Source organism: Battus philenor, unplaced genomic scaffold, assembly GCF_028537555.1.
Source record: "Battus philenor isolate CCGP_79_NKW_IND1 unplaced genomic scaffold, ilBatPhil1.0.hap1 SCAF_20, whole genome shotgun sequence".
NCBI classification, from domain to species: Eukaryota; Metazoa; Arthropoda; class Insecta; order Lepidoptera; family Papilionidae; genus Battus; species Battus philenor.
The window spans coordinates 8,253,476-8,280,825 of record NW_027181683.1 but is presented as its reverse complement, the minus strand read 5'-3'; the positions used below and the strand labels follow the sequence as shown (position 1 = coordinate 8,280,825).

At 32.2% G+C, this 27,350-nt stretch overlaps 2 protein-coding genes across 5 annotated transcripts in view; one reads left to right on the top strand and one right to left on the bottom strand.

Annotated features, from left to right (window-relative positions):
• The window catches only part of LOC137922805 (uncharacterized), a 32,618-nt gene that overhangs the window by 414 nt on the left and 4,854 nt on the right, over positions 1-27,350 (top strand). The window contains exons 2-15 of one of the 4 annotated variants that reach the window (XM_068765878.1): positions 10,043-10,154; positions 11,187-11,340; positions 16,263-16,450; positions 17,479-17,541; positions 18,088-18,173; positions 18,999-19,099; positions 20,021-20,165; positions 23,360-23,465; positions 23,646-23,727; positions 24,593-24,686; positions 25,242-25,637; positions 25,716-26,221; positions 26,962-27,043; positions 27,134-27,227. In XM_068765878.1, the coding sequence (XP_068621979.1) occupies positions 10,056-10,154; positions 11,187-11,340; positions 16,263-16,450; positions 17,479-17,541; positions 18,088-18,173; positions 18,999-19,099; positions 20,021-20,165; positions 23,360-23,465; positions 23,646-23,727; positions 24,593-24,686; positions 25,242-25,637; positions 25,716-26,221; positions 26,962-27,043; positions 27,134-27,227 (2,196 nt within the window). In that variant the 5' untranslated portion in view covers positions 10,043-10,055. Of the gene's footprint in view, positions 1-10,042; positions 10,155-11,186; positions 11,341-14,910; positions 14,999-16,262; positions 16,451-17,478; positions 17,551-18,087; positions 18,174-18,998; positions 19,100-20,020; positions 20,166-23,359; positions 23,466-23,645; positions 23,728-24,592; positions 24,687-25,241; positions 25,638-25,715; positions 26,222-26,961; positions 27,044-27,133; positions 27,228-27,350 lie in introns of those variants that run through there. The other 3 variants (XM_068765877.1, XM_068765876.1, XM_068765879.1) reach the window with 3 other exon arrangements.
• On the bottom strand, positions 21,409-22,632 carry LOC137922934 (cilia- and flagella-associated protein 263). The gene has a single exon (XM_068766045.1). The coding sequence runs from the start codon at positions 22,630-22,632 to the stop codon at positions 21,409-21,411; it is 1,224 nt and encodes a 407-aa protein (XP_068622146.1).

Sequence of the window (27,350 nt, the reverse complement as noted above, 5' to 3'; positions counted from 1 at the left end):
AACCGTTGGGACGAACAATCGGAAAGGATCTTTGCTCTTTTACTCTAAGAAAGTTTACGTGAGTATTTATAAACTACTTGCAGATATAATAATTTCGTGACATATTAAAATAATTTATAAATATATAGTATATTATTTAAGAGTTGTTAAAATTTAACGTAGCTTAAAAATGTTGCAAGACTTGCTGGAGACTAACTTTAAAGTTTTGTACGGCGTAAAAGGAACATTGTACGTTATCAGTATAGAGAAATAGAGACATTTCGAGCATTTCTTTGTTATTACTTTTCGAATGATGTGTTTAATTAAACTAATCTTTGTAGTTTTAAATAGAAAGAATAATAAGTTAATAACCGCAATAATATAAATTTAATAATAGTTAAAAGCTCTTTCTATAAAAGTTTTTGGTAAAGAATATTGATAGTAGATTCTTTTGATATTTTCCCACAGTTACACGCCGTAGTATTGTGTTAGTTAGCGTGGAACTAATTGTGGGGTCGTTGGCTTTCCGCTTTTTATGAAAAATTGTTTTGCTATTGATTTATAAACAAATTATAGATACGGCTTCTAAATTATAACTTTTGAATAAGATATTTTGTCAGAAATCCGTGAAAAGTATTTTATACGCATCATTCATTGGCGTATTTAGCAGGTATTCTCCGTGATCTTGTTTTTTAAGTTTTCTGTTGCTATTTTTATTCGTCTTAATAGATTTTTTTAAATATGTATAACTAAATATGTTTATTGTTTTGGATGAGTTGTTTATTTTTAATAGGTTTAGTTCTTCATGTTTGTTATGTTTGAAACAGATCACTAATTTTAACTGACTTTCTTGTTATTGAAATTCATTCATAATCTTCTATTTATCAATGTGAGAGCGTTAGCTACATCGTACATAATTAAAAAATAATACAATTTAAAAATAATAAAATAACAACCAGAAATTGTTAAAAATGAGATTTTATAAAACCAAAAAATAACAAATGACAAAAAGAAGAACAAATTGAAAGAAAACCTAATTATTTAATATAAATTTTAGAGAATTTTTGGTTATAACTTTTTTAAACTTTAGTGCTATTTATTTTAATTTTAAAAAATATGCAAAATAAAGCAGAGTCTTATTTTATTTATGTTTTGTTAAGTTTTAATGAGTGGTCTTAGGTTATTTGTCATTTGATATTATGTTATTATCTTATAAATACATATTTAACTCGTGTTAATAAAATACCAAAAACATAAAAGTTGCTAATGTTTTCTTAAATTCTTATGAATTTTCTTTTAATCTTTATAAGTAGATATAACTAGCGCAAACAACATTGCAATTCGAAGAAATTAGTATGAGTGTAAGTTATCAGGAGTTTTCACTGCAAAATTTTGGATGGTATTAAGGATATCGAAAAATATGCAAGAATTATCAATGTTACTAGCTAGTAGAATGTTATAAAGAAAAATCTTCTAAACATATAAAGTGACTGATAAATTGGCTGACATAATTCTAACAATTGTGGCCGTTGTCTTCATATGTAATTGACGAGAAGCTCTGACGTTAATTAAACCAGGCCAAAGTGTTGGACTAATTTAAGAGAACAATGGCCAAGTCTACAATAAAAGCCGAGAGTAATAAAATAATAATAAAAGAATAATGCAAACGGGGTTTATTCAATCTCATTGAACCCTTATTCAGTGGACGATGTAAATAGAAAGCCCGTTTAGGCTTTATTGACTGAACATTTTCTTAGGTAGATTGAATTACGATGCCCTATGAACTAAACCACGCTCATTGTATTATATATTTGTTTTAATTTTATTGTTATAAGTTCGAGTTGAATGCAAGTTTTTTTTTGTTGTCTTTCATTTAAATTATTACACGGAATAAACAATTTGTCAAATTGTTAATTCCGTCTTTACGAAATTTTAATCATCATCGTGTTTATCATTAAATATTTTAATTTCATATTTCAATACATAACTATATAACACAATTCCAAGAAATTATGTGTTTTTTGTATTTAAATTGTCCGAGATGTAAAAGAGTCTTGGTTTGGATAAAATAACAATGTCTGCAGTATTTTGAAACATGTCAGGATGCTGCAAATTAAGAAGAAATCTTTCTTTTTCTTTATAGATTTCTTAAAAGATCTTTTGTTTTCTGAATTATTCTACGACAAAGTGAAAGTCAAAATAGCTTTATAATATAAGATCATTACAATCATATATAACCGAAAGCTTAAAATTTAAGTATATGATAGTTCGTAACGATCCACTAACTGAGAAGAACTAAAAAGAAACGCAGTGGCGTTTGAAGTTTATTTTTGATAATTGTTAACAATAAAATGTTTAGAAATGAACTGCTCTAATTTTCCATAAAATTAGTACGATTCATTGCGAAACCGCATTATCCTGAACAGAGTCCAAAATTGAGTAATATATTCCTTTGACGGAGCCTATCGTTAACAAATTTTTAAAATTTACTAAGAGATAAATTTACTGCGTCATTAGGTAATTTGTTATTCAATCGTAGACATTAACTTACAGGTTGGTTATAGGTGTCAAAGGTTAAAACGGATTTGAGAAAAATCGTTTTAAAAATTCGGATTATTATTTATTCAAATTAGTTATTATAATTAATCGTTTGCGATCTGTCCCTGCAGAGTATGTACTGCCAAAAGTTATTAACCTGTTGCAATGTAATAGAAAAATACATATTTCGGAGAAATCACTTTGTACAAAATTATCGGAAATAAGCGAATAATTACTAGGAAATGAGATATTCACATTTTTAAAGCTTTCGCACCAATATACAGAGTGCAATTTGTGTATTGGCATTTTATTTGTATAATTCACATAGAGTGCGGCTTGCTGGTAAGCGAACCCGTAACTTACGATAGCAGTTCTTTACCATTAAGCTATATACCACTGGTTCTTAACGGATGTCGTTACTTGGATGTTTATGTTTTTCTTAATTTACTCGAAGAGTTTTGAGAAACTTAAAACAAATTTCCTTTAAAGATTCTTTGAAGAAAAGAATTATTGTCATAATTAAAATTAATAGTTATTCTTACAGTTGGTTTACTAATTTCTTATACAAATAATTAATATTATTAATACGCAATTTACAACTCGCAAATATTAGCTATACACTACACAAATTGTTATTCCAGCATTGTATTTCTTCGGATTCACGGTATATAAGAAATCAATAAACTACACTCGTTTTTAAAAAAAATATTGTCTTTTTTTTTCTCTTCGGTTTCGACCGTCTTATTGTGTCTATGCATTCCATTATTGCTGAAAAAAGGGTGGGGTTTTTCTGCGGCTTCTATTAATATAAAAGATGCAGTATTTTTTTTGTATAAATACGGAATGCCTTTACCTGTTCGCTCAATTGTTGAGAGTTCAATAGCATTTTTTTTAATCTACGTATAAATATTAATAAAAGATATTATTTATGATCAAATCATATAATTTCTGTAATTTGAATTTGAGTTCCTAATAATAATTAAAACCGTGAATCATCGAGTCCTATAGCCATGTGATTCTCTAGGACATAATAATCTAAGATAATTCTTAAATAGATTCAGGCGAAACTTAATATCTTTTTTTTGAACTGCAGCCGTTGGTTAAATGTAAAAAATTGTAAGTGACATTAATAAAGACATTTTAGAATGAGAATGAATGAAATGTTCAAATTATAAGAATATATAATAATTAATATACGATTGATAATGAACATACGATTTTTGTTTTTAAAATGTATTAGAGAAAGCAGCCAACATATCATCATTTCAGCCGTAGTGTCCTCTGTTGGACGCAGGCATAAATTTTCATCCAATACCAGTTGAAAGCGCCCTGCATTCAGAGTCTAACGAAGAATTCACCTAGACCGTCTGTCCACCTTGTGGGTGTATTGTCTACGATTTGCTTGCCGCTTAGTGGTCACAACTCTTGAACTTTACGGCCCCAGCAGCAGGCTATGTTACCGACCGAATTAAAATATAACTATTACAGCAGGCCTTTACATGTACTCGTACTTTTAAATCGCGCATTTTAATATTAGAAGTAAGCTCCCACCGGCTGTCGAATGCCAATCTCCAAAGTAAAGTTCGTCATAAACTCAACAGTTGTTCTTTTTAAATGAAATTTAACAATGTTTGATGTGTACTTTATAATATCAACCATTCAAACGGGTTAACTGATACTAATACATTGTAGTTGTAAATAAAGTACATTTATAAACCACGAATTTTCTTAAAGACGAAAGTGTCTGTACTATAACAAAAGTATTTTGAAAAAAGAACGCAATTGTTTTATTGTGGTTCAGCATATGATTACGATAAAACTACATGTAGCTTTATCGTGTGAAACTTTAGAAATATAAAAGAAAATTAAGCACATATAATTATGTCAAAAGGGGTTCATGTATATTTCACGTGACAATTGAAATTTCGTCTCGCAACGATTGCGCTGACATTCTCAATTGTATGTCATTTAACTTTCTCATGATGATGAAATAGCCTTCAACAATTTGAAACGAAAAATTAATATACAACACCTTTTGTATTCATGGGAAGATGGACAATTTGTGTACTTTTTAAGAAAGGAAAGTGAAATTTTTACCTGAATATATAAAGGTTATAGATATTAAAGTTTTAAAATGGTGAATGTACAGATCATTTATCAAGTGGAAGCTTTAAAATTATGGCGCCGAATTCCAGCCACTCTGTATAAAATTACCACTACGGAATATGATACATTATTTTTTTCATTATGATGCGACGGGTCAATTACTCTACTAAGTAAATTAATATTAATATGTTGTAATCCAAATGTTTTAAAAAGCTTTGTACGCAATACGTTTAAAGCTTCTACACCTGTGACAAATCACTCTGTACAATATAGATATAAATATTTATGTAATATTGTAAACCTGACAACAAAAATACCTTTGTGAAAAATTTATATAAATAAAATTACATTTTAATAAATAAAATAACATTTTCCTTACCTTTTTATGCGTCATTTTAGTAGACCAAATTGTATATGAAGTTGATCAATTAAGATATCACTAAGGTTAAGAAATGCTTAACAATATACAAGCAAAGAGTCGTCGTCGTTTCAGCTCATAGATGCCCGCTGGAAAGATATCTATGGGGATTTACTGCAATTGCCAAGCTTGGCAGGCGGGTTGGCGATCGCAGTGTGGTATTATGTAACGCTGAGGACAACGCTGCCCATGCTCTGGAAACTTGTTAGTGAGCATTAGCAATCCTATATAATTAATGCTCCAAGTGTATATTATAGAAGATTGTATCCTGGGTATCGAACCCGCTACCAACGATCGCAAGTTGCATCTCTCTGTTCTCTAGCTAAGCAAGTTGTATAATAGTATAACAACATACTAATCATTTAACAATTAAAATTTAATATTAAAAATATGAGTATAATTTTTATAGCCTATATTTTTTGTTATTTATTAAAAAATAGACTACAAGATATTTTTATTAAATTTCTAAATAGTCGTGGACCAGTGTCACGACTTTAGGTTTAAATTAAATTTTTATTTCACGGTTTTCTCTGTCGTGCAACCGTGAAACATCTTCAACCATTTTTTTAGTTGGCTATAGGCATATCAGGGACGCACGAATGAGCAGACAATTCCCTGAATTATATTTAAAATTTGCAGCCGTAAGGTTCATTGTTGTATAACATGTGAATAATAAAATTTCATACCTGAGTAGTTTGGCAAACATGTGGATAAATTTTTTTCATTGCATTTTTGGGAGCACTTGTGTGAGATCAGAGATTTGTTCCAAATTCAAAAGAATTTTTATAGATAGAATATGTTACATTTAAACAAATTCTGGTATGTTTAAATTTAGAGTGACGTTTCTTAATATTTTTTTGGTAACCTTCATAATAAATCTTAGTTTAAAATAATTTAGTCTAAAGTTTAGGAAACTTATTATAAGCGTTTTGTGTAGACGATTAGTGTTGTAAAAGCATTTTTATATTTGTTTTGTTACGGTACTGTTACACTATTGCGGTTTAATAAAATATGAGTTGAATTTGTGGTATGAATGGAGTCGATCAATTCTTAAGCCGCCAGTTAGTTGTGCTATTAACTTACCTGTACTTGTTTAACCACAAAGTCTACAGAACTGGTCTGCTGTTCAACCAGTTATGTTACATTACTGTTGTTACATAATAAAATGAGAGATATGTTGAGGAATAAAATTGTCGCTATGTCATCTGCGTTTCTAGATAATTCTATGTCTTCTTCATACATGACTTTCTGTTTTGTTCTGAATATTTAGTTTCTTCAGACGCAGTTGGTGCTAGCCCGAGGGGCTTTTTCCGCTATAAGCGATAAAGGTTATAGTTTATTTTTTTTTAAAAGCACATGGTTTCTCACTTCAGGCTTAATCGGCAAGGTCATATGCTATCAAAGAGATAGAGTTGGCTAAGCACGGGATTTCTAGAAAGATCGGTAGAAGAACGCAAATAATCGATATAGTCCAGCGGCTAGAACAGATGTCCTCTGGGACTTTAATCTTTTGTAGCAGAGGCCACACACCGGCAAGCGCAGGACATTCACCCATATGCGTTTTCAGCTCTCTGCCTTCTCAAACCCAGTGAAGCAGGGTATGCCAAGTAAGAAACAACATTCGTCAATATCAAGAGAAAAACAAAACATACAGCTTTTGAAATAAATTCTGAATTCTCATATTCCCAGAAAATTCTGTTGTATTCAATACCACTATAAAAAGTTATCTATTTTTACACGTATACCAGTAGTGATATTATTAAAATTCTGTTTGTTGTGCAAAGTATGTATCGTGAATAAAGTCTGTATTGTTTTCGGTTCATCTCAAAATTACCAAACAATAGTACAAAAGTGCTTGCCTCTCAGTCATGTTATGGTTAACAATTTCGACAAATGTTTAAAGGAATCTAATAGTTTCAACTTGTGTTTGCGTGTTAAATATTCATTACAAAGAAATGTACTTACAAAAGTTAGGGTCTCGTTTAATAGATAAAAGACTAATTACGGGAGACATTGTGTGATAATGAGAACATATTTACCAAACTGACCATTATCGTGCGTTTTGAATCAGACCACGGAATTTCACAATCTAATGTTTATAATTTAATACAGTTATTCTATATAACCATATATTTAAAGCCTATATACCACAAAGTTAATATAGATTAAAGGTTTATAAATTTATTTACATTTATGATGCGTATAATGTGGACTAACTAGTAAGTATATTCATTTTCCGATTAAATTACTTATATAACAATCATTCAACCAGATTATTGAACAATTTTCTCGAAAAATCTATGTAATTGACTTTATTTGAATACTTGATCTAATTTAAATTGTTATAGACTAATTTTTGGATCATTAATAACAAAAACATTCTTTCTTAATCTTTATTCTTTTGTTTTTAATTTCGTAATATAAATGAAATATACAATGAAAAATTTTTAATGTTTGATTCAGTCATATTTGGCGGAAACAGTTTAATGTGTAGATAAGCAAAGGAAGATTAATTCCTTCATTAAACTCACACTTGAGCAGAGCAATACTCGTTTACACGGTATTATGATTGAATGATTGCCTGCGGTCGTTGACCTTGCAATGTACACGCGGGAGTGGTTTGTCAACATGTTCCAATGTTTTGTCTTAAGGAGTGGCTTACTCCTTCCCTATTAGTTCGCTTAATGTTTTATATTTGTTTTTAATTACTTTGGTTAGTGTACATTGCTTTGAAATACATTACGTCATCACGGGATTTCGTTGCAAGTCTCCGCGTTGTCACTGCTTCATTTATTCAACATTCAAAATACATTTTTTTTCATTAACACGCATTTGCGTCATCGATTATTTTAACATTGTAAGTAATAAATCCACCAGCTCCGATTGCTGATATGCTGAGAAGAGTCGACCAGAAACTTAACAATTGCTCTTTTCAAATAAAATTTAACAAAGTTTCGTTATAATATCAACCATGTAAATTAGTAAACAAACCAAAACAAAACTACTAAAGGTTTGTGGCGTGAATCAAAGTCTTCTTAAATATTTAATGGAATCAGGCGTTACCTTGCGGAAGTCCATCCTAAAAGCCAAAAGCAAAAAAATCAAAGCCGTCTTCTTCATATTCGTAAAGTGCTATTAACATAGACATTTGTCCAATATCCCTGCAATTATAGTAAAACTAAAAAACCGCTCACTTTTGATGTGTATGTGTATACGTTTCGGTTTTTATTTTGATTCTATTTTTTATCGTACCGCAACGCAACGGTGATTATAGCGACTGTAAATATCCGTTAGTTTAAAATAAACAAGTCTATTCTATTTATCAGATACAGACATAGAAGTAAAATATTCTTTAGAAACTTTTGAATTTTTTCGAAGTATTTGCAATATCATTATAAGAGAGGACAAAATTTTGGTACTCCTAATGATAAATTTATTTCAATATGTCAATCTAATTACGTTAAATATTTCATTAATAGCTCTAATTAAATTTATATGTTGCAAAGAAAGTACAGTTTATCCAATCTCTCACGCTGTGACGCGTTTTAAAACACAACTACGTCATTATCATTTTAAGCGATAGGCGCCAACTACAAGGCCATTTCCAAATATCGCCAAGATGACCGTTCTTGAGCTGCTTGTATCCAGCGACATTGACTATGTCGGTCCACCTAGTGGGTGGCCTACTACTATCTACTACCGGCTCTTGGTCACCACTTGGGATCCTTAAACACAATATCTAATAGATGTTTCTATTGTCTGTCATTATTGGAGAAGGAATGGCTAGCAATGAGTTTATTGTCATAATAAACATACTGTTTTCAGTTACGACATAATTACAAATATGACACGGTGTACATTAGTGTTTTGACCAACTTGTTTCTTGTGACATTTTTAACACTAGCAGCTAGCTCTGACAGGTGTTTCTTCTTCTCACATCGTAACCCTCATTGCTGAAGGTCGTTACTCTCTTCATGAATGCTTTCATTGGGATGGTTTTCAAGAGTAATTGTTAAGTGGTGGGTTCCCACGTACTTTAACTCTTAGACTTTTGGGGTAATTTGACTCTTTTTGGATATTGTAGCCGCTTCATGGGTTATTGAACCGCTGCCCGATGATCTGCGTTAAAGGTTTCACGGTCGAGTTGAGTCTATCTGGCCAACTATCAGTTATCCTCTGTTTAACATTCTCTGATGGTTTTAGTAAGCTGATAGAAGATAAGAAATTAAACCACTGTATTTAGGCTTGTTTCACGGATTTAATTTAGAATTAAAAACAATTATTTGTTTTTTTTTCGATTCCCGTCAGTGTTCCTATTCGGCCTATACTGTCTAATTATTTAATAATAATTAATAATATTATTACAACTTTTATTTGTATTACACGATTTTAAAATTGATTATAAATGAAATCAATAATTCATCCGTAAAATATAGATGCATAGCTCTTTAACTTCAAAGTCGAGTGACAGCTGGCAGGATGTAGACGGTCAGCTGTGGACGCCATATTGTTTTTGCTGGGAACAATGTACTAACGTAAAATATGGTATGCGTCCAGTTTTTTTTAGTAATAATCATGTGTGACTCGACGCAATTGCTATAAGTATGTTAAAAAAAGGAATTCAATTTAGTTTTTTAATTTTTTATTGTTAGTTAGAATTCAAGTTAGTTTTAGATATTTACTCATTATGTTTTTGATACTTTAATTGTATAGGTTTATGGTGAATACATAAGACTGCGTAAAGTATGAATTACATAAGGTTGTATCCCGGGAATCAAACCCGTAACCTACGATCGCTATTTTCAGTCTTCTGCCGCTGTGCTATTACTTCACACATGGCAGTTCAACAGAAAATGTATTTTAAAGTAAAATATTTCTGAGTGTATAATATTTGTACAATATATATTTAGTTTTGATCACTTCGATGATTACTGTAATATATTAAATTACCATCTTCAAAAGAGGGTTTAAGGTATTAATCATTGTTTATTTTAATTGCAGTTCAAGCAACGTGATGTCGCTGGCGGATGTGACGTCGGCGCGAAGTTCGCCCGTTCCTGATGCGTGTCCCGAATGCGACACTAGCGCCTCCGTCACTTCCGATCTACATAAGGTACTTTAACAAATTAACATTCGTTCTAAAAATATCACCACAAGCTGTTGCAGACATTAATATACTAGATAAATCTCACGTATGAGTTATTATTGAGTAACTAGATCGTAAAATCAAGTTTTGACTTTTAGGCAGTAATTAAAAAGTGTGATCTTCAATGCGATGGTAAGTGAAAATTTCGTTACAAATGCATTTATACGTAACTTCTTACAATACAGACTACTTTAACAAACAAAAAGTATGTATTTTTTATATATTTAGTAATGATTTAAAAAAACAATATTTAAATAAAAGCGGTATTACAAAAGAGTGAGAAATAATGGATGCATATTTGCCTAAAGTTAGTTTCTGTCTAAGACATTATTGAGGGGACTTCAATGAATAATCAATAGATAAATTAATAACGTCTACTATTTGCAGTCTGTAGGTATCTATTATCTTTCCCATTGGTCATGATGAATGTTACTCGATGTAAAAGTTCTTTCCATAATAAGCTAACCTTACAACTTTTGGTAAATTTGCATCCTAATATCCAATCTCTGCTTATGACTACATCTGATGAAGATAGGATTAGAAATTTAGCATAATTTTCACCATTCTTAATAATTATGCAGTTGTTGGCTATAGTATTAAAAGCTTTAAAGGAGTAAATTAAATGGTCATTTGTGGTCAATACAAAAATCAATGGTTTCCAAATTAATAAATAATGTAATGTTAATACAGTAAGAAAAAGCTTAACTTATTCTCCATATTAAAATTACAAATTGTTTACTTTCTATCCTTGCAGACTTTGTACAGCCAGGAGTTATTTGTCAGTCGCAATCGAATAGACAAAATAAATTATTGGAACACATTTCACAGAGATCACTTTATAAAAGTTGATTGTAAAAAGGTGAAACAGCCTTAAAGCTTTTTGCTAATAAATGTGCTATAGATTCACTTCTTTGAAGCTTTTATGTCTACTGTAGTCTTGTAAACATTTCTTGTTTATATGAATATAATTTTTTAATTCGATTTGTCATAACTTTTCAGTACCAAGTAGCCTGCACATGCAAGCCGTCGACAGCTCAGTACGCATGTGCAGACGAGCCCGGACCCCCGGCCCCCGCAAAAGCCGACACTCCTCCTGCCCTCCCCCCTCGTCCGCCTACAAGCGTCCTAGCAGCAACGAACAGAAGGACCAATGGTTTGTATACGTTATTACTTGTTGTACTGAGCTTAAAGTCGTGAAATTATTGTGAACAAGGATTTACATTTCGATACAGCGTTTACTGGTTGGCGTGACCTTTGATTGTTTTTCTTTTAGGATGTCGCTTAAACTTGGCCATACTAAACATAAAGATAAATCAGTTATAAATATTCTTTAGTATTTTATACTAGAATTATTTATATAAGGGTATTTTTTGGTTCTTTGGTTTGTTCTTTGGTCGTATCCGTCTTGAATTGCCTTGATGAAATCGGTGACTATCTTTTTCTATACTGACTCGATCCATATTTTTGTACTAGTCGTTAGTTAAATGTTAAGTAAGTAATCTACATTTGCGCTTTTTTTGCGTTTCGGGGCGAAATCTTCTAAATGCACAAGATACCCTGCTTCTGAAGGAAGGTCAGGGTTATGTAGGATTCCTACCTAACCTCATAAACCACACGCGTGGTTATCTTTGCACGGTGTGAGAGAAATCTAACCTAACCAAAGCTAAAAAAATGGATGTTCTAATTATTTATCGAAACTAATTAATTTTTCCAGTTATTTATTATACAAATATCAAAACTACGTCTACTTTTCATTAATCAACAAATCCTTGATATAACGCCTTAAGCATTAGTTTTATTGCATTGGTCTAGTTCTTAGATACTTTTCACCAAAATGAATACATTACATTTATTATCGCACGGGAGTGTATCAGATCACAGTGTTATTAAATGTAAGTTAAATACCTCATTAATATTTGTAATCCAATAATTAAATCTATCCACGCCAACATTGTTATAGACACATTATCTTACAATATCAAAGTAAAACACTAATGTTGAATAAATAAAGAGAAAATAAATAAAACAGAAAATTTTAGTGAATTAGCAAAAATTGTTTATAAAATGTGAAATTAAATGTACATATTAGTTAAGGATGTTATTTATTATTAATCAGATTGTAATGCCCTGTCCCATAAATATGATAGAGCTCCAATAGCAGGGGTCTTTAAAAAAGAATCTTACAATATTATGTAACTTAATCTGAATATCTATAGTATTTTACCAATATTAACTTTAATATCATTTTAAATACATTATTTTAAGGTTAACGAGTCCAATAAGCTCTCTTTCATTTAAATTTCGACTATTTCACCGAAGTCATTAGAAGAACTTGCATGAAATTGAATTACATTGATTGAGGTTATAGCTTGTATATAAAAAACATTGACTTATCAACCAGTATGCCTTCTTTGCACAGCCAAGAGATAAATTTATAATTCTGCACAAAATAAAATTTATGTGAACACAGCGTTTTTAATTAAAACTTTGCAAAATAAAAATATCGTTATGAAGTTTCAATGCTCAATGCGGAGTGAGAAACATGTACGAAGTTTAGTATGAATAAAAATGAAAAAAGTGAAGTGTTACTTCTAAGTAAAGTTGGTAGTTATTTAATTAATGATGTTCATTTTTGTTATACGGCATATAAAAATGTTTTCTCACTCTGGCCTCATTTGCAAACTCACTGTCGGTCAACGAGCTACGGAGAAGGGTACGTTTTCTGTGGGAAATCGAATCAGAAATGGAAATTCGTTGACGAACGAAACGAACCGACATAACCGATTGGCAAGTTGAAGTGGTAGTGGACAGGTAACAGCGCGCAGAACAGATAGCCCCGGGGCCTTAAAGTTCTGGAGATTTAAGACCGGCAATCGTACCGTCTGACGTTCGCGCATTGGTTGATCGAAACGTTGTATGTAGGCCGCTTCTAAAAGGACCAGTTGGAAATCTACGGGGAAGCCCCCCATGTCCAGCAGTGAATGATGATGATTATTGTTATACGCAAGTCATATTTACTAAGGATTTTAATATACAAAACTTATCGCCTTTAAACTCAGCTAAATAACTTTTAACTTAGCTAAATAAATTAACAAATTTGGAACTGTACTTAGTTATTTTTGAAAAAAAAATAATAGCGGTAAATAATAGTTAGAGACCTTTATCCAACAACTTTTCACACGGTACTTATATGAGTTCTATAATTGTTACATATACTAATTGTAGCAGGCAGTTTTACGACATCGATTTTTTTTATATCTATAATTAGTTTAAAAAGATATAAAATAAATTCTTTATGAGGAATTTATTCCATAAGGTCTTTATTAAAATTACCTATTAATTTATATTCTTTATTGTTTCCGTTAACTCTATAACATTGTGTTTTTTTTTAAATATTGTTATTGTTCGTCTATCATACCTGTATCATTTATCAGTAAAAATTTCAGTGGATTTTGTGACCTTCCATCTTGTTATTTATATGTGTTATATACAGATTATTGTCCAAATATTTGTAGAGTAGTAGAAAAAAATGTATTAATTTAAATGAAAATAAGTCAAGAGTAAGACGTGGCGCCTTTGCTTAGAAAAGTTATGTTATTAATATACATTTATATTTACCTGGATCTTTTTAACCAAAACAATTATGGCGCATAAATTTTGAAAATCATGCGCGATTTTATCATATGCATTCGATTTTATGACCGAGTTATAACCATAACGTCAAAAGAGATGTTTTTTATATACCTAAATTGAAAACTATCTGTAACAATCAATAATTTCGGTTTGGTATTCACCATTGCACAATAGCTTCACTTTTACAAAACCGACACAATTGAAATTTGGCTATCAGTTCATACGCAGGTGTGTGTCAAAAAAAACATTACTTTGACAAAGTTAACAATAGACCTTGTACAAAGTTTCTACCTGTGCATCAAATAAAAAATCATTATTACTGCTTTTACATTTAAGAATAGGACTATTTTTGTCAATGAAGAATTGTCCGTGGGAGGACGTAGTCGTTGCTAAATTGTGTGTATAAGTCCGCGGTAAAATCCATAAGTCACATTCGGTTTCGTTTAATTTACGACCTTTTTACCTGCAGCGCTATAAAGCACGCATTGCTTCTGCGCGGCTTAGCCATTGTCAGAACACATAACCTAGTCGACACTCGTAAACGTATTAATAAAGAATGTAACCTATATTTGTATGTTAAATACTTTATATAACATTTGCTTTTCGCTCTTATAATATATCATGGAAAGTGTTATATATTGAGTGATATTAAATGAATAAAATGTAAAAACAAATATATAACATATAAATAATGGAGGGAAATTAAAGTAAATTGTGAATAGTGAATAAAAACTATATATTCAAAAAGTGAAAACGGAATAACTGTGTTCATTTGTTATCATTACATAGAGAAACAGTGTGTGTTACATATAATATATTATTTGTTTGTTTCGTTTTAAAAGGTCATTGTTCTCTATCATGTTTGTGTGTGTTGTAAATATCGATTCGTTGAATGGCGCGTATTTTGAATGTGGCGTTTCATGTTTATGATTTTTTAAATTTTGTTCAAATTAACAGTTTATATTAAAATCCTAAATTACCATGATAAAGAAAAGGACTCGAGTGTTTATAATATTTTCATAAAGTAAATTTGTGTTGAAATACATATTTTGAAAATTAAAAGGATATGCAAATGTGCAGCATTATGCAGGTTTTACAATATCAAGTGTCTACTACACCTCAATCAACAATAGCAGCAGACGTGGCCCAGCATTATGTTCCGCCACCTCCATATTTTGGTAAATTGATTCATTATAACTACAAATCAATTATATGCTTATACAAGTTTATCTTATTTATTTTGAATTTCAGTATTTGCAAAATAATTAAGGTGTACTTGAGGTAATAATTATTTTAATTCTCAGTAAAATTGACAGATTGTTCTACAATCTTTATTTTATATTAAAACCAGAACTATCAGCTTTTTTTTAGCTAAAATTATAATTTTAGATAAAAATTTTAAAACTATTCACATGAAAATCTAAAGCAAATGTTATTGTAACAGTAATAGTAGAATATACTCGTATACAATATTTTTGAAAAGCAATTGAAATTCAAAATGTTTAAAGATTCACAATCCTTATTATAAATTCCTTATGTCTGTCAAGTATATGAGTAACAAAGTTTTATTTTATCTATTTTTTAATTTGTGATAGGATATTTGAAATTGATTAATATTAATTAATTGGAAAATAAATTTTACTGCACATTTAGTGAAAATTATAATAAATATTGAATAACATATTTGTATAATATTTAAGCTTTTCATGTAAATAAAACGCATCCTGACATTATTTTATTAATAATAAACATGCTTTTTTTGATTTAAGATCACTACCCAGTAGCATTTATAGATTTAGCGGACTTAAGCAGGCAGAATGCAGAGGGCGCTTATCCTTAGTCTAGACTTTTTAAGTAGCAAAGCACTAGGGCTCCTTCGGGAGCTTCGGTGAGCCGAAGCTATATATTATCATTATTACCGGATTGGCGAGCTGCCGAACTTTTAGACAGCTGGGGTAGACGAGGTGACGCCCGCGAAGTGGTCTCAGCATGAGCTTCAGATTCAGTATATGTGCGTACTGAGAGAATTCAATAGCATTCAGAGTTAGAGGCGCCGGAGAGGGCTGAACCTCTACTTCGGTTGTTACAGGCCTTACTAACATTGCTACTGCTTTAGGAAACGTTAGCCCTAGACCTAACTCCAGAAGCGCTGCCACATATAATTATAGCAAACATTTATAATTGAGTTTAGAATAACTGTTCGTGTTCTTGTTATTTAGTAATAAGATGCTGGAAATCTTAAAATTTCATTTGTGTATAATAAGTACTAAATTCGAGGCGTAAGATTCTGTGTCTGAGCATCAGTTAGGTGGTTGGATCTTCTGCGAAAGCCCAAAAGCTCTGACAAATAGAACAATGACGTTTAGTTTTAGTATAAAATATATGCAATGACTTTTTTTTCATAATTCATTGGTGAAACTCTTGATCATATATTTTTTCCAGCCTCTGTGGGATGCAATGGAAATGACAACTCGTGTCGGCGGAGGAAGTACGCCTGGTGGTGCGTGGGTTGTGGTGCGTTGGCGGCTGCCCTCGGAGGACTTCTAGCAGCTCAGCATATTCTTCTACGAGCTTACACTGCTTCGCCTCAGCATTTAGAAACGGTGCCGGCGGCGGTACCTGCGGCTATGGTAGGCTATTACTTTAAATAGGTTTTAAGTTTTTTTATTAATGATTTTTTAAACATTTATTCGCCGTCGATATACGTCGACATATGTCTTTAACTTCAGATATCTATTGTGCGCATCTCCCGGCTCGTCAATCGAGAACCTGACATTTATAACAAACATTAACTTTGCAAACAGGTTTCAAATAATAGATTGTACAATTAAATATGTTAGAAGATATTTGTACTAATGTTCAGTTTATTAAAAATAATAGACTTTTTGTTTTGATATATGATTATATAAAACAGTAAATTATTATTTATAACGTCATATTACACATGCTGGTGTTCCATAAATCAACGTCAAGTCAAAGTGGGGTGACAGGGCACGTTAAGGATAATCCGAGAAAATTAATTTCCTTATTTTTCACACGGTTGGTTAAATTTGTTTTGACAAAATATTCAATTTTATTTTAAAGATCTTTGTTGCATGAGTTTTTATCTATCGTTTATAAGAGAGTTACGATAACTTGAAAAAAGGTTAAAATGCATAGATATGTGAACATAATAACAGAAATAAAATCTCTAAGTTGATATAGTTCATTTACTTTTTGCACGATACTATTTTTAAAAACGGGTTACATCTATGTTCTTAAATAATATCGAACCCTCTATTGCGCCTTGACTTAATTAATAGGAATCCTATATATAAAAATTCGAGCGTTGTTTCTTTTTATTAGTCGTAGAATTTCTTAGTTATTGTTTCTTAATTTTCTCTCTCTCTATTCAGTTGATTTTTTTCATGAAGATACACTTTTAAAGCAATCACTGGCAATAATTTCTGTTTGTGGCCATTTTGGTATGTTTTATACGAGTCTGGAAATGTTCGCAGCTGGCCCACTCACCTGATTTATGTTCAGCCACTGGATCGCCCTGTATTACTACATTCGAATTAAATTATAAAATTTCCACTATCTTGTTTCCAAATAAGAAATGAATTGATTGCAAATAAGAACAGTAGTTATCGTTTATAAACTGTTTAACATCTTACAGTTGGTGTTGACTGGTGTTTGTATAATGAGTTTGGCGCGCAGAAGAAATCGGTACAGCTATATGGTAAGAAAAGTATGTGTATCTCAGCTTTCTTAACTTTTTTTTTTCACTTGAATTGTTCAAAATTCCTAAAATGCTTTAGGAGAGCGAGTCCCTCTTTCTGCGAATAGACAGGTGTAGTTAATAGTTCCTCTCCATTTTTTTATTTGATGCAAATCACACTCATAAACTAACACTTCAACTCTAGGAAAGTATGATTTTTTAAGTTTAAAAATTATTTTACCAAGAAATATTATATATTATGAACAGATACAGACACATTATAACACATAAAAAATATTTACCATAAATTTTAAAAGATAGAAACGTCTAAAATTATAACTTATCATCTATCATCTCATCATATATCATATATCTCATTTTCAACACGCTTGTTGTTTAAAATAAGTTTCATAAGCCGTCACATAAAATTATAAGGTTACGTTGCTATATGTATTTCCACGATGTACTTTTATGTTTTTGTACTAAAATAAAACTGAAAAAGATTTTTCGCTACACTTCAAAAAGTTTTTATTGTATAAATTTTCTTATAAAGAATTTCTTTTCCAGATCAAAGTTGTCGGTGCATGTTGTCTGGTATGCGCATTGACATGTGTGTTGGTTACAATTACAACCACTGTTATTCATATGAACAAGTGAGTATCGCATATTTTAATTTCGTAAACAACTATTTTTTTTTGTTAATTTTTAAGAGTTTGATATGTTTGTCTATTTTACAAAGACATAGAGCGTTAAATATGATGAAGTAAAAACACCCTATGCTTTACCATCTAAATCGACACCGCTGATTATTATTTTTTCGAAGAAGTTTGAAATGTAAGATAGCATGACTTTTTGAATATGGAATGTATTCATAACCTAATCTTTAATAAACATACCAGGTGATTTTTAGATAACAATAGATATATCTGTCTAGTACTTACAAATAAAAAATTTTGATTTTAATTTTACATAATTCTATATTGTCAACAAACTAATATTCGCTAAGTGTATTCGCTAAGTACATTGCATATATTAAGCAATATAGTTCACTGTATAAGGCATAGCAATCAGAGAGAAAATATTGGGATGTGTATTTACACCAAGTTGAAGTTTACTCTTCTTATACAATGCACTTTTGTGTATCTATAAATACAAAATATGAATTAACGAGTAAAATAGATAACCATACCTAATAACTGCCATTGTGGAAACTATAAGTATATCACCTAACTGTCATTTGAAGTAGCAGCGGGCAGGCCACATGGCATGCAGAACAGATAAATAGATAGCACTACGTAAGACGTCCATCCATAAAATGGACAGACGACGGTCTTGAAAAGACGCAGTGTGCACGCTGTTTCCGATCAGTCTTATTGAGGACATGAAGGAGGCCAACCGTGAACCTCCTACGCTAGAAATTATGACGATGAATGAAATAGATGATTTGTAAATTTTTTAACTTGTGATTTCGTCAACAGGTTGCAGACGCTAAAGTTTTGCGAGTATACGAAATTAACGCGGACTTGCACCTGTTATTCCATGTCCACGGATTCACCACATAGCGGTTCAGAAGATGATGGTGGGTTATGTCTTAAAAACAATCTTGAGAAATTATTTTAAGTCAAAGTGTATAAGCGTTAAGTAAATAGTGAGATTATCTACGCCATAAACTTTAGTAGCCTTAGTAACCTTAGAAATGTTACAAGACATACTTACCAAAACTGTTTCAAGTATCGTGTAAGTATGTCTAATGTCATTTAATGTACACATTATTGGTGATAAAGTTATTTTGGAAGAAACCTTTTTTGTCTTGAAAATACACGGGGAACTCCGTTACAGTGACCTCGCAAAGGTAACATCGGACTTCTACTAAATAAAACCCTAGGTCATCTTTGTCGCCGGTTTTAAAAACTGCTCTATACCTGTACCTTATTGCCATTTAGACACGCTAGTTATTCATAGTGTGTCCCGCTACGTTCTAATTTCATCTTTTTTGGTGCAAAAAAGTCGCAGATTTTTATAATGTTATTGCTAAAGATTTCTTTTTGATCTATTGTTGTGGCTATCGCCAGTTGATTCCAACCATGCCCAGGGACATCTTCAATCGGTACTTATTGCCAATATGTACACTACACTTGTCTTCTGTTTTGTTTCTCTTCTTCTTTTAATTCTACTTTCGTACACTCAATTCTCTATTCAATTTCTTATTTGAGTTTATAATGATATGTTCTTCATTATTGGTGCAGTTAATTAAATTGTGTTTTTATCGTTAAGTATGAATCTGTCAGTTGTTATAGACCTCGGAATAAATAAATAAATATTGGTACTGATGTCGCTATATCGTAGCTGTTGCGAGTGTTGTCGGGGGACTGACGGAACTGAATGATTGACACTCAACGCCCCGTGTCGCCACACACATAACTAAGGCGCAGTAAAGCGGTTTCAGTACTAATATAATAAGATCATTTACCAGTAGTCAAGAGTGTGTGGTTTTGGTCAGGAGTTCGGTGTGTGTTCGAGGGAGTGTCTGAGTGTGGCGTGGTACATGGCGCGCTGTACTGGTGCCTGCGGGGAGTGTTCGCGCTATCGGTCAGCGCGGTGCTCGTCTGCATCTTCAGTTGCATGCTGGCTTACCAGCTGCTCAGGTAAGCTAATTTTATTATATTACTTATCAATGTGGGATTTTCAGCCTTAGGAAGACTACTGCTGAACATAGGTCTCCCTCGTAGTCTTCCAATAATAGAGGACACAAGCGGCCTGCATCCAGTGTTTCCTGACGACATTAACAAGGCCACGCGTTCACCTTGTGGGTGGACATCTTGCACTTCGCTTGTCGGTCTATTATCTCCACTGAACCTTTAAGGAGGCTACGCTTTTGTACGCTACGTAGCGCACGCACTAACACTAGCTTTTAAATCGTCTGGGCTATGACGGTTACTTTCTTTCGTTTATGGACCAATTATTACTGCTTGGATATTACAGAAAAATTTTGAATATAGCCCTCTCTAGAGCTTGTGTAAGCTTAGCTGACTCGCTTAAGATCCAAAATAGGAGGCAACGTTTCCGTGAAGAGTGTGTGTGTAAGTCATCAATGATAATACGCAATGATTGTAGATCTTCGATTATAGGCATAAAGGGATATTAGACGAGAAGTCCTAAATCTTACAGGGAGGCATTCAGATATTTAGGAAGCCAATAATTAAATACCAAAGAAGTTTATGTTCAATTATAGACAATCAATATGGAACAAAGGTACTACGTACTATTCATTTAGTTCCATGTTGAATGTAAAGATTGTTTAAAATACCTGTAAAGATTGCAAAGGAAGCATAAAGTAAGAGGAACTATGCATAGAATAGTAGTGTGCTCTTGGATATAAATTGAATTTATGATTATTTAACTCGTGAATTGTGTTGTGGTCTCTAATTGACAAGCGAACATTTACATGTAGTATGACATTGGATAGGTCGCATCACTTATCGAGTCTATAAAATGTATCAAGTTTGACATTTGAATGTTATTTACATACGATTATGTAGTATCTAAACTCATGATCGAAGGATTGTTTCTGTTAAAACAGGATTTTATGATTATATTAGCTCTAATAAATTATTAAAAGTCACCATTTTATTTATGTAATAAACATCGAAATAAATTTAAGCATATAGGTATTATATATGTAATATATAAAGACATTTAGAATTTTTATTTTAAAACTAGTTTTATATTAACATATAACATATAAAACAAAACAAATAAATGTAGAGGTGATAAAACATTAACATTTTCCGCAGAACAATAATGAAGTGTCTTAAGAACGTACAGAATAAATATATTATAATTTTTTATCATTATAACATGCTAATAATTGAAGAAAATTATTAGCAATCACGCGCACATAATCATTTTATTCAATTTCTTGTGGTGAGAAGAAAGTGCAATTTGTAGTATGCGTAGCCTGTTCTGCAACATCTTGACACTGTTCTTCAAGTCCGTTATCTCAGCTTTAACATAAACGTAGTCCATAATGTCAGGCACCTCATATGAATTACGCATTTTCCGGACATTTTCTAATTTTTCCTCCAAACCTTTCGCCTGACCTTCTATAATCACTGTTTCTTTGTTCAATAGCACCTTCTGTTTCTGTTTGCTTTTGACATTGTTAATAACTTCCATTAGGTAAATGTTTTGTTCCATTAACGCTTTTTTGTGTATACTTAGAGTTAAATTGGCGTCTCCAGTCATTTTCTTTAATTCCTCTAACTGTTGTAGTTTTTTTTCTATGATAGCCAAACATTCGTTATTTTCAATTTTAGTTTTTTCAAAATCTACAGGTCTTAGACTTTCGTTCAGTTCTGCTTTTACTTTTATTTGACCTTTTAATTTTGCATATTGAGTGTTCAATGTACTGGTTCGCAGTCTCAATTTACCTATTTTACTGTCAGTAATTTTTACCCATTCATTCATGTATCTTATCCAAATTTCGGCAGGAATTCTCTGCGCTATGCTATCCCATCCTTCAACAATAACTTCTTTATTGAAAGCAATACTCGATTTCTGTATATGGTCTTCTCTAACATCAATTTCTTCTAATTGTGCTTTTAAGAAAGCGTGTTCTTTAGCAGCTTTTTTACGCATTGCTTCTAGATTAGACACTAAGATCTCCATTTCAGCGGAAACTATTTCTGATCTTTCCAGTACATTGATTTTTGGTCCACTTCCGAACATAACTGTACCGCCTACTCTACCCGAAGAATCTCCTCTTTTAGTAGAAACTTTAGAAGGACTTGTAAGCATTCTAGAAGGTGTTGACAAAGATTCAAAGAATAATCTAGAGGTTTGTGATCGAACGTAGCTGCCGACATTAAGAGAAGAGCTACTCTGTATTTTAGCGGCATATTCTAAAGCCTGTTGTATTCCCTGCAACAACGCCGGTTCTAACCTCGTCATGCTTCTTTCAAAAACTTCATTTTCCAGAGTCAATACTCGTATTTGCAGTTTCAAATCATTTACCTGCTTAATTAACTCTTCGTCCGTCAGCTCTTCCACTTCATTTGTAATTTGACTCATAGATCTCGAGGGCAAACTTCTATTGGTATGTGATAACGCCATATTTTCCAAAATAAATCCTATAAATATCACTGTAAATGATAGAAAACAGCAACGAAGACAAGCGTTAATAAAATTATGAAAGAAACATCATTAAGTTTTCAGATTAAAATTTACTTTTACTTTCGTATTACTTCTACTTAAGGTTCAAATTTGAATGAACTATTTTATAACACAGTAAGATTTAATTTGGCCGTTTTCAAGTCTTTGACTTAGTAACTATGGCAACTACTGACATTTCTTTTCTTTTGAGGTTTTATGTACTTTCATACGATTTGATAATGTTCACCGATTTTACTACAACAGTTTTATATTTCCTACATTTCACAGGATGCTTTTGTCCTTCTAGCAATAAAAAGAGGTATGCCATACTAGACGTATATAAGTGGTGACTGTAAATGGTCATATGTGAAGAATAATATAAAAAAATAATAATCGATTAATTAAAACTAATCAAATATTCTCTATTTGTTCATAACCAGATATTGTTTGTCGCCTCTTTATTACAAACTGAAACAGTCATCTGTCTCACTTGCCCATTCGAATCCCAGGATTTTTTTGATACAAAAGTAACTTAAAATATGCCGACACTTTATTTATATAGTTTTTATTTTGACTTTGAACAGAAGCAATGTTTCAAATATTTATAAATGAATAGATAGATGCAGTGAGCTTATGGCCACTTTGTTATTATCACTAACATGTTTTATATTAAATTGTTTTCTTCCAGTCATGAACGCAAAAAGATGTATTGGGAACAGTTGGAGCTTCGATGTAGATCGTTATACCGTCCACCTACTGGTCAAGCCACGCCTGCAGCCGGCAGACCTGTACAGGTGAGGATATTTAGAATAAAAATTAATAATATACTTCAAGAAATAGATATTTTTAATGTTAAAATTAATAAGCTTGGAATAATGAATTCCATCCATAATGTCAATTACAGTTTGTATAGACTACAAGAAAGTCGTACACATTGTTTATATTTGTTAATAACATTGTTAAATACTTTACAGAATAACTGCAGTTGTTGTGCCCAATGCCACACTGCTCAACCTGCCTGGGACTTCAGTCTACAGCATCGGTTTTGGGCGCCTGGTTTGTGTTATTTCAATTTATATTTTTATTAATAAACGTTATATACACATATTTTGTAAAAATAGGTAAATTGGCAATTTACTTCTGTGACAAATAAAAATAAACAGCATTCAATGTATAAAGTAGATTACAATTAAATAACACAAATTGAATTGAATAATTTGAGTTAATATGCGTGGAAGTAACGTGTTTATCAATTTTTTTTAAGATATTGATTTATTTTTATGGGCAATGAAATGAGCAACAATTCTTTATTTTGGTATAAGTTTTTTTTTTTAACACAAATCATTTGAATCATGTACTTCGTTTAAATTTATAACTTCATGTTATCTCTCGAAATATTTCTTAATATTTTTTATTGGCTAAAAGATCGCTTCCTACATAAAAATTCATTACATATAGAAATTTTACTATTATGTGCGCAACTTAGTTCTTGCTATTAGTCAATAGATGTCTCTGGCAGTAATTGTTGGTTGTTTTCAAAATATTCAAAACGCCATTAGCCAATCTTAGACTTATGCATATGTTAGTGATATGGTTGTGTACTTTTTATTGCATTAAAATGTCTGATTTTATGCTGATGATTAATTGATCATCACTTGGGTAGACAGCTCACTAAATGGATCGACTGTGACATAGACAAGGTCACGAAAGGTCACTGGATGCGAGTAGTGCAAAACCGGTCATCGTGGCAAGAGGATCTACCGCCAAAGTTATCGCTAATGGGCTATAAGATAGTGATAATTATTATGTGTATTCCGCTCTAATCATTGGGTTAGGTTTAAGGCAGACCATTTACCATTAAACAATTTCTTTCATATCGATATTTTTGCAATAGAAAATAAATTGGTGCGCATTATTGCAGGTCGCATTGGTAATCTTTACTCGCCGAATCCAGGCGCTGCGCGGAAGACTTCCCCATGGAGCTGGTTTCCTTGGCCCAGGAGTAATAGTCAAAAGTATGTGCACAGTTAAAACTTAATTGGTTCTTATATTTACAAAGTCACTAATAACTTGACGGGTTCTTAACGTGATGAAGTAGTCAAATGCAACAGACTTCATCCCTATTATGTATGAGTAAAATTCTTGGTGGGTATTAGCAATTAACCTTTTTGTAATTTGTTTAGATCTAGACATTTAAGTACATATTAAAAAACTACGAGTTATATGATTATCATTACTATTTTTTTAAAATTTATAATAAATAATTTTTTGGAACAAATTTCCTATTGATATCTTAAGAGACAATACAACATACGAACTAAATTAAAATGCCGAGAAAAGTTATAACACAAATAGGATAATTATGAATAAGATTCAAGTTTTAATAGAACTATTTTATTGAGCAATAACAGGATTGTTTAACTAAACTAACTGGTCTTATAAAATTAACATTTTGTTTGAGTATAAAACCAATAACTGCATAAACAGATCTTTTTCTCAGCAATTGATCCTACTCTTTATAAATAGCACGTCAAAGCGTGTGATTTGATAAAAGTTTTTTCCTTTTCCAGCTCCCGTTGCCGCATGGGTGGTGTTCCGCAATCCGGCGATAGCGCTTATGGATTTTGCGAAAACGATCCGACTCCTCAGAATTCTGCTCAGCCCTATGACGAGCGTTCATATCCAACAAACTTCAACCAACCGTTTCAGCGTGGACAGAACGCAGGAAATTTCTCCCAAAACCCTGGTAATTTCGCCCAGGCTTCGGGTAATTTTACTCAAAACCCTGGTAATTTTGTTCAAAATCCGGGAAATTTTGTTCAGGGTCAGGGTAACTTTAGTCAGAGTAGTGGATTTACACAAGGTTTCCAAGAGGGTTTCGGTGAAGCTAGTGGAAGTTTTGACGCTCAGACTGGAGTATGGGGGCCACCTCCTCCATACAGTCCTCAAGGAAGAAGTGGTAGTAGGTCAGTATATTTTTGAAATTAGTCATTTATAAATTATATAATTATTGATAGATTAAATTATTATAATGTACTTTTTAGGCATCATCTTCACCATCAAGATCCTGCAGCTGCAACACTTCTTCACCACCATCACATCGATGTCCATCGCAATTCAATGCCCGCACATGAACATCCAAACATGTCGCTGCAGCCACATTCATGCGCTCGAAGTTCCTACTTAATGCACGCGAACGTACAAATGAATCCCGATTTGAATCGCATTAATCCAGAAATATCCCGGTTGAATCCAGAAATAACCCGTTTGAATCCTGAAACGAGTCGCATAAATCCGGATAATAGTCGTATTAATCCAGAACTTAGTCATTTGAATCAAATGTATCCGTCTGATGCGAATGAAATGGCTCGGCTACAAGCTGAAATGGCACATTTGGGTCCAGAACGATTTAATACGTTACGTGGGCATTTGGTTCCATACAGAGGATGCTCGAGATCCTTGGGCATGAGTGCTGGAAATCTTCACAGAGATTGTCGCGTAGATGATAATGTTGCAATAGAATGCTTACACCAGAAGAGCGCCAGTAAAGGTATCCAAGCTTATTTATTAATAATATTTTGTTGATTAATATGGCTCAGATAATTCTGATAGAAGCCACGTGAGTAGACGATCTTTAGGGGAGGCCTATGCCTTGCAGTGCGTGTCTATCGATTAAAGTGATAGTGGTGGTGATGATTATGATGATTCATATTATTATCCACATTGATGCAATGACCACTTGTGTCCTTTATGAGAAGAAGCATTCTCATCTTTTCATCAGGCTGAACTCCTCTATAATGGTATCCGATGTAACTCAAAGAATAACTCGTCGCAGGGACACGAAGCTTATGCAACGTGGCCGTTGGGGCTAGAGTGGCGGAGACCAGCCAGAAGACGCGAAGTGGATAGATCTTCCCTAATTGAACCTGTCATATAGTTAAGGTTTCGGGAACTCGCTGGTTGCGGGCAGCACAAGATGTAACAATGGGAGTCTATAAGCTAAAAATAATCATGTCCATGTCTAAAGAGAGTCTTAAACAAATTCAGACGAGTTTTTATACTTTTACAATATTCTTAATACAGTTGTAGAACAATTTATTTCCAAGATTATTTATCAAGTTTATGTTTAATAAACTTGTTAAATTTGTAACATTATACTTTAGAGAATTGACGTGGGAATGTATGGTAACTCCGTGTACAATTAACCAACAATAGATTAGTATCATAAAGATGATTTATATGTAATGTTTAATGTGTACGTCTATATCAACGTCAAGTATTGATTTTCAGTTTCAGATGAAAGTAGTGATTCGTGTCAGAAGCAAGGTAAAGAGAATTTAGGATTTCAGAACGACAAACATTCTCCAATAAGGTTGGTAATTTGTTTTCGGTACATATTAAAATTAACATTAAATTTATAATCACAACAAAGAAAAATGAAACATGATTCGTGGTTTTGCAGGTCATCAATGCAGGACTGCCGAGCGGCGAATCAAAACGCAGAGTCTGAAGTGTATTTTGCTGACGTGTCTAGCTGCTGCAATGTCTCGGTCAAGGTATATATTCTTCTTCGCTTCTTGAAGACTGATTATCGTGGTCAAGCACGTTAGAGTCCGCTACTATATTTTCTAGGCTGTTCCAGTCCGAGCCATTTTTAGTAATTCAAAATGTTTCGGTAC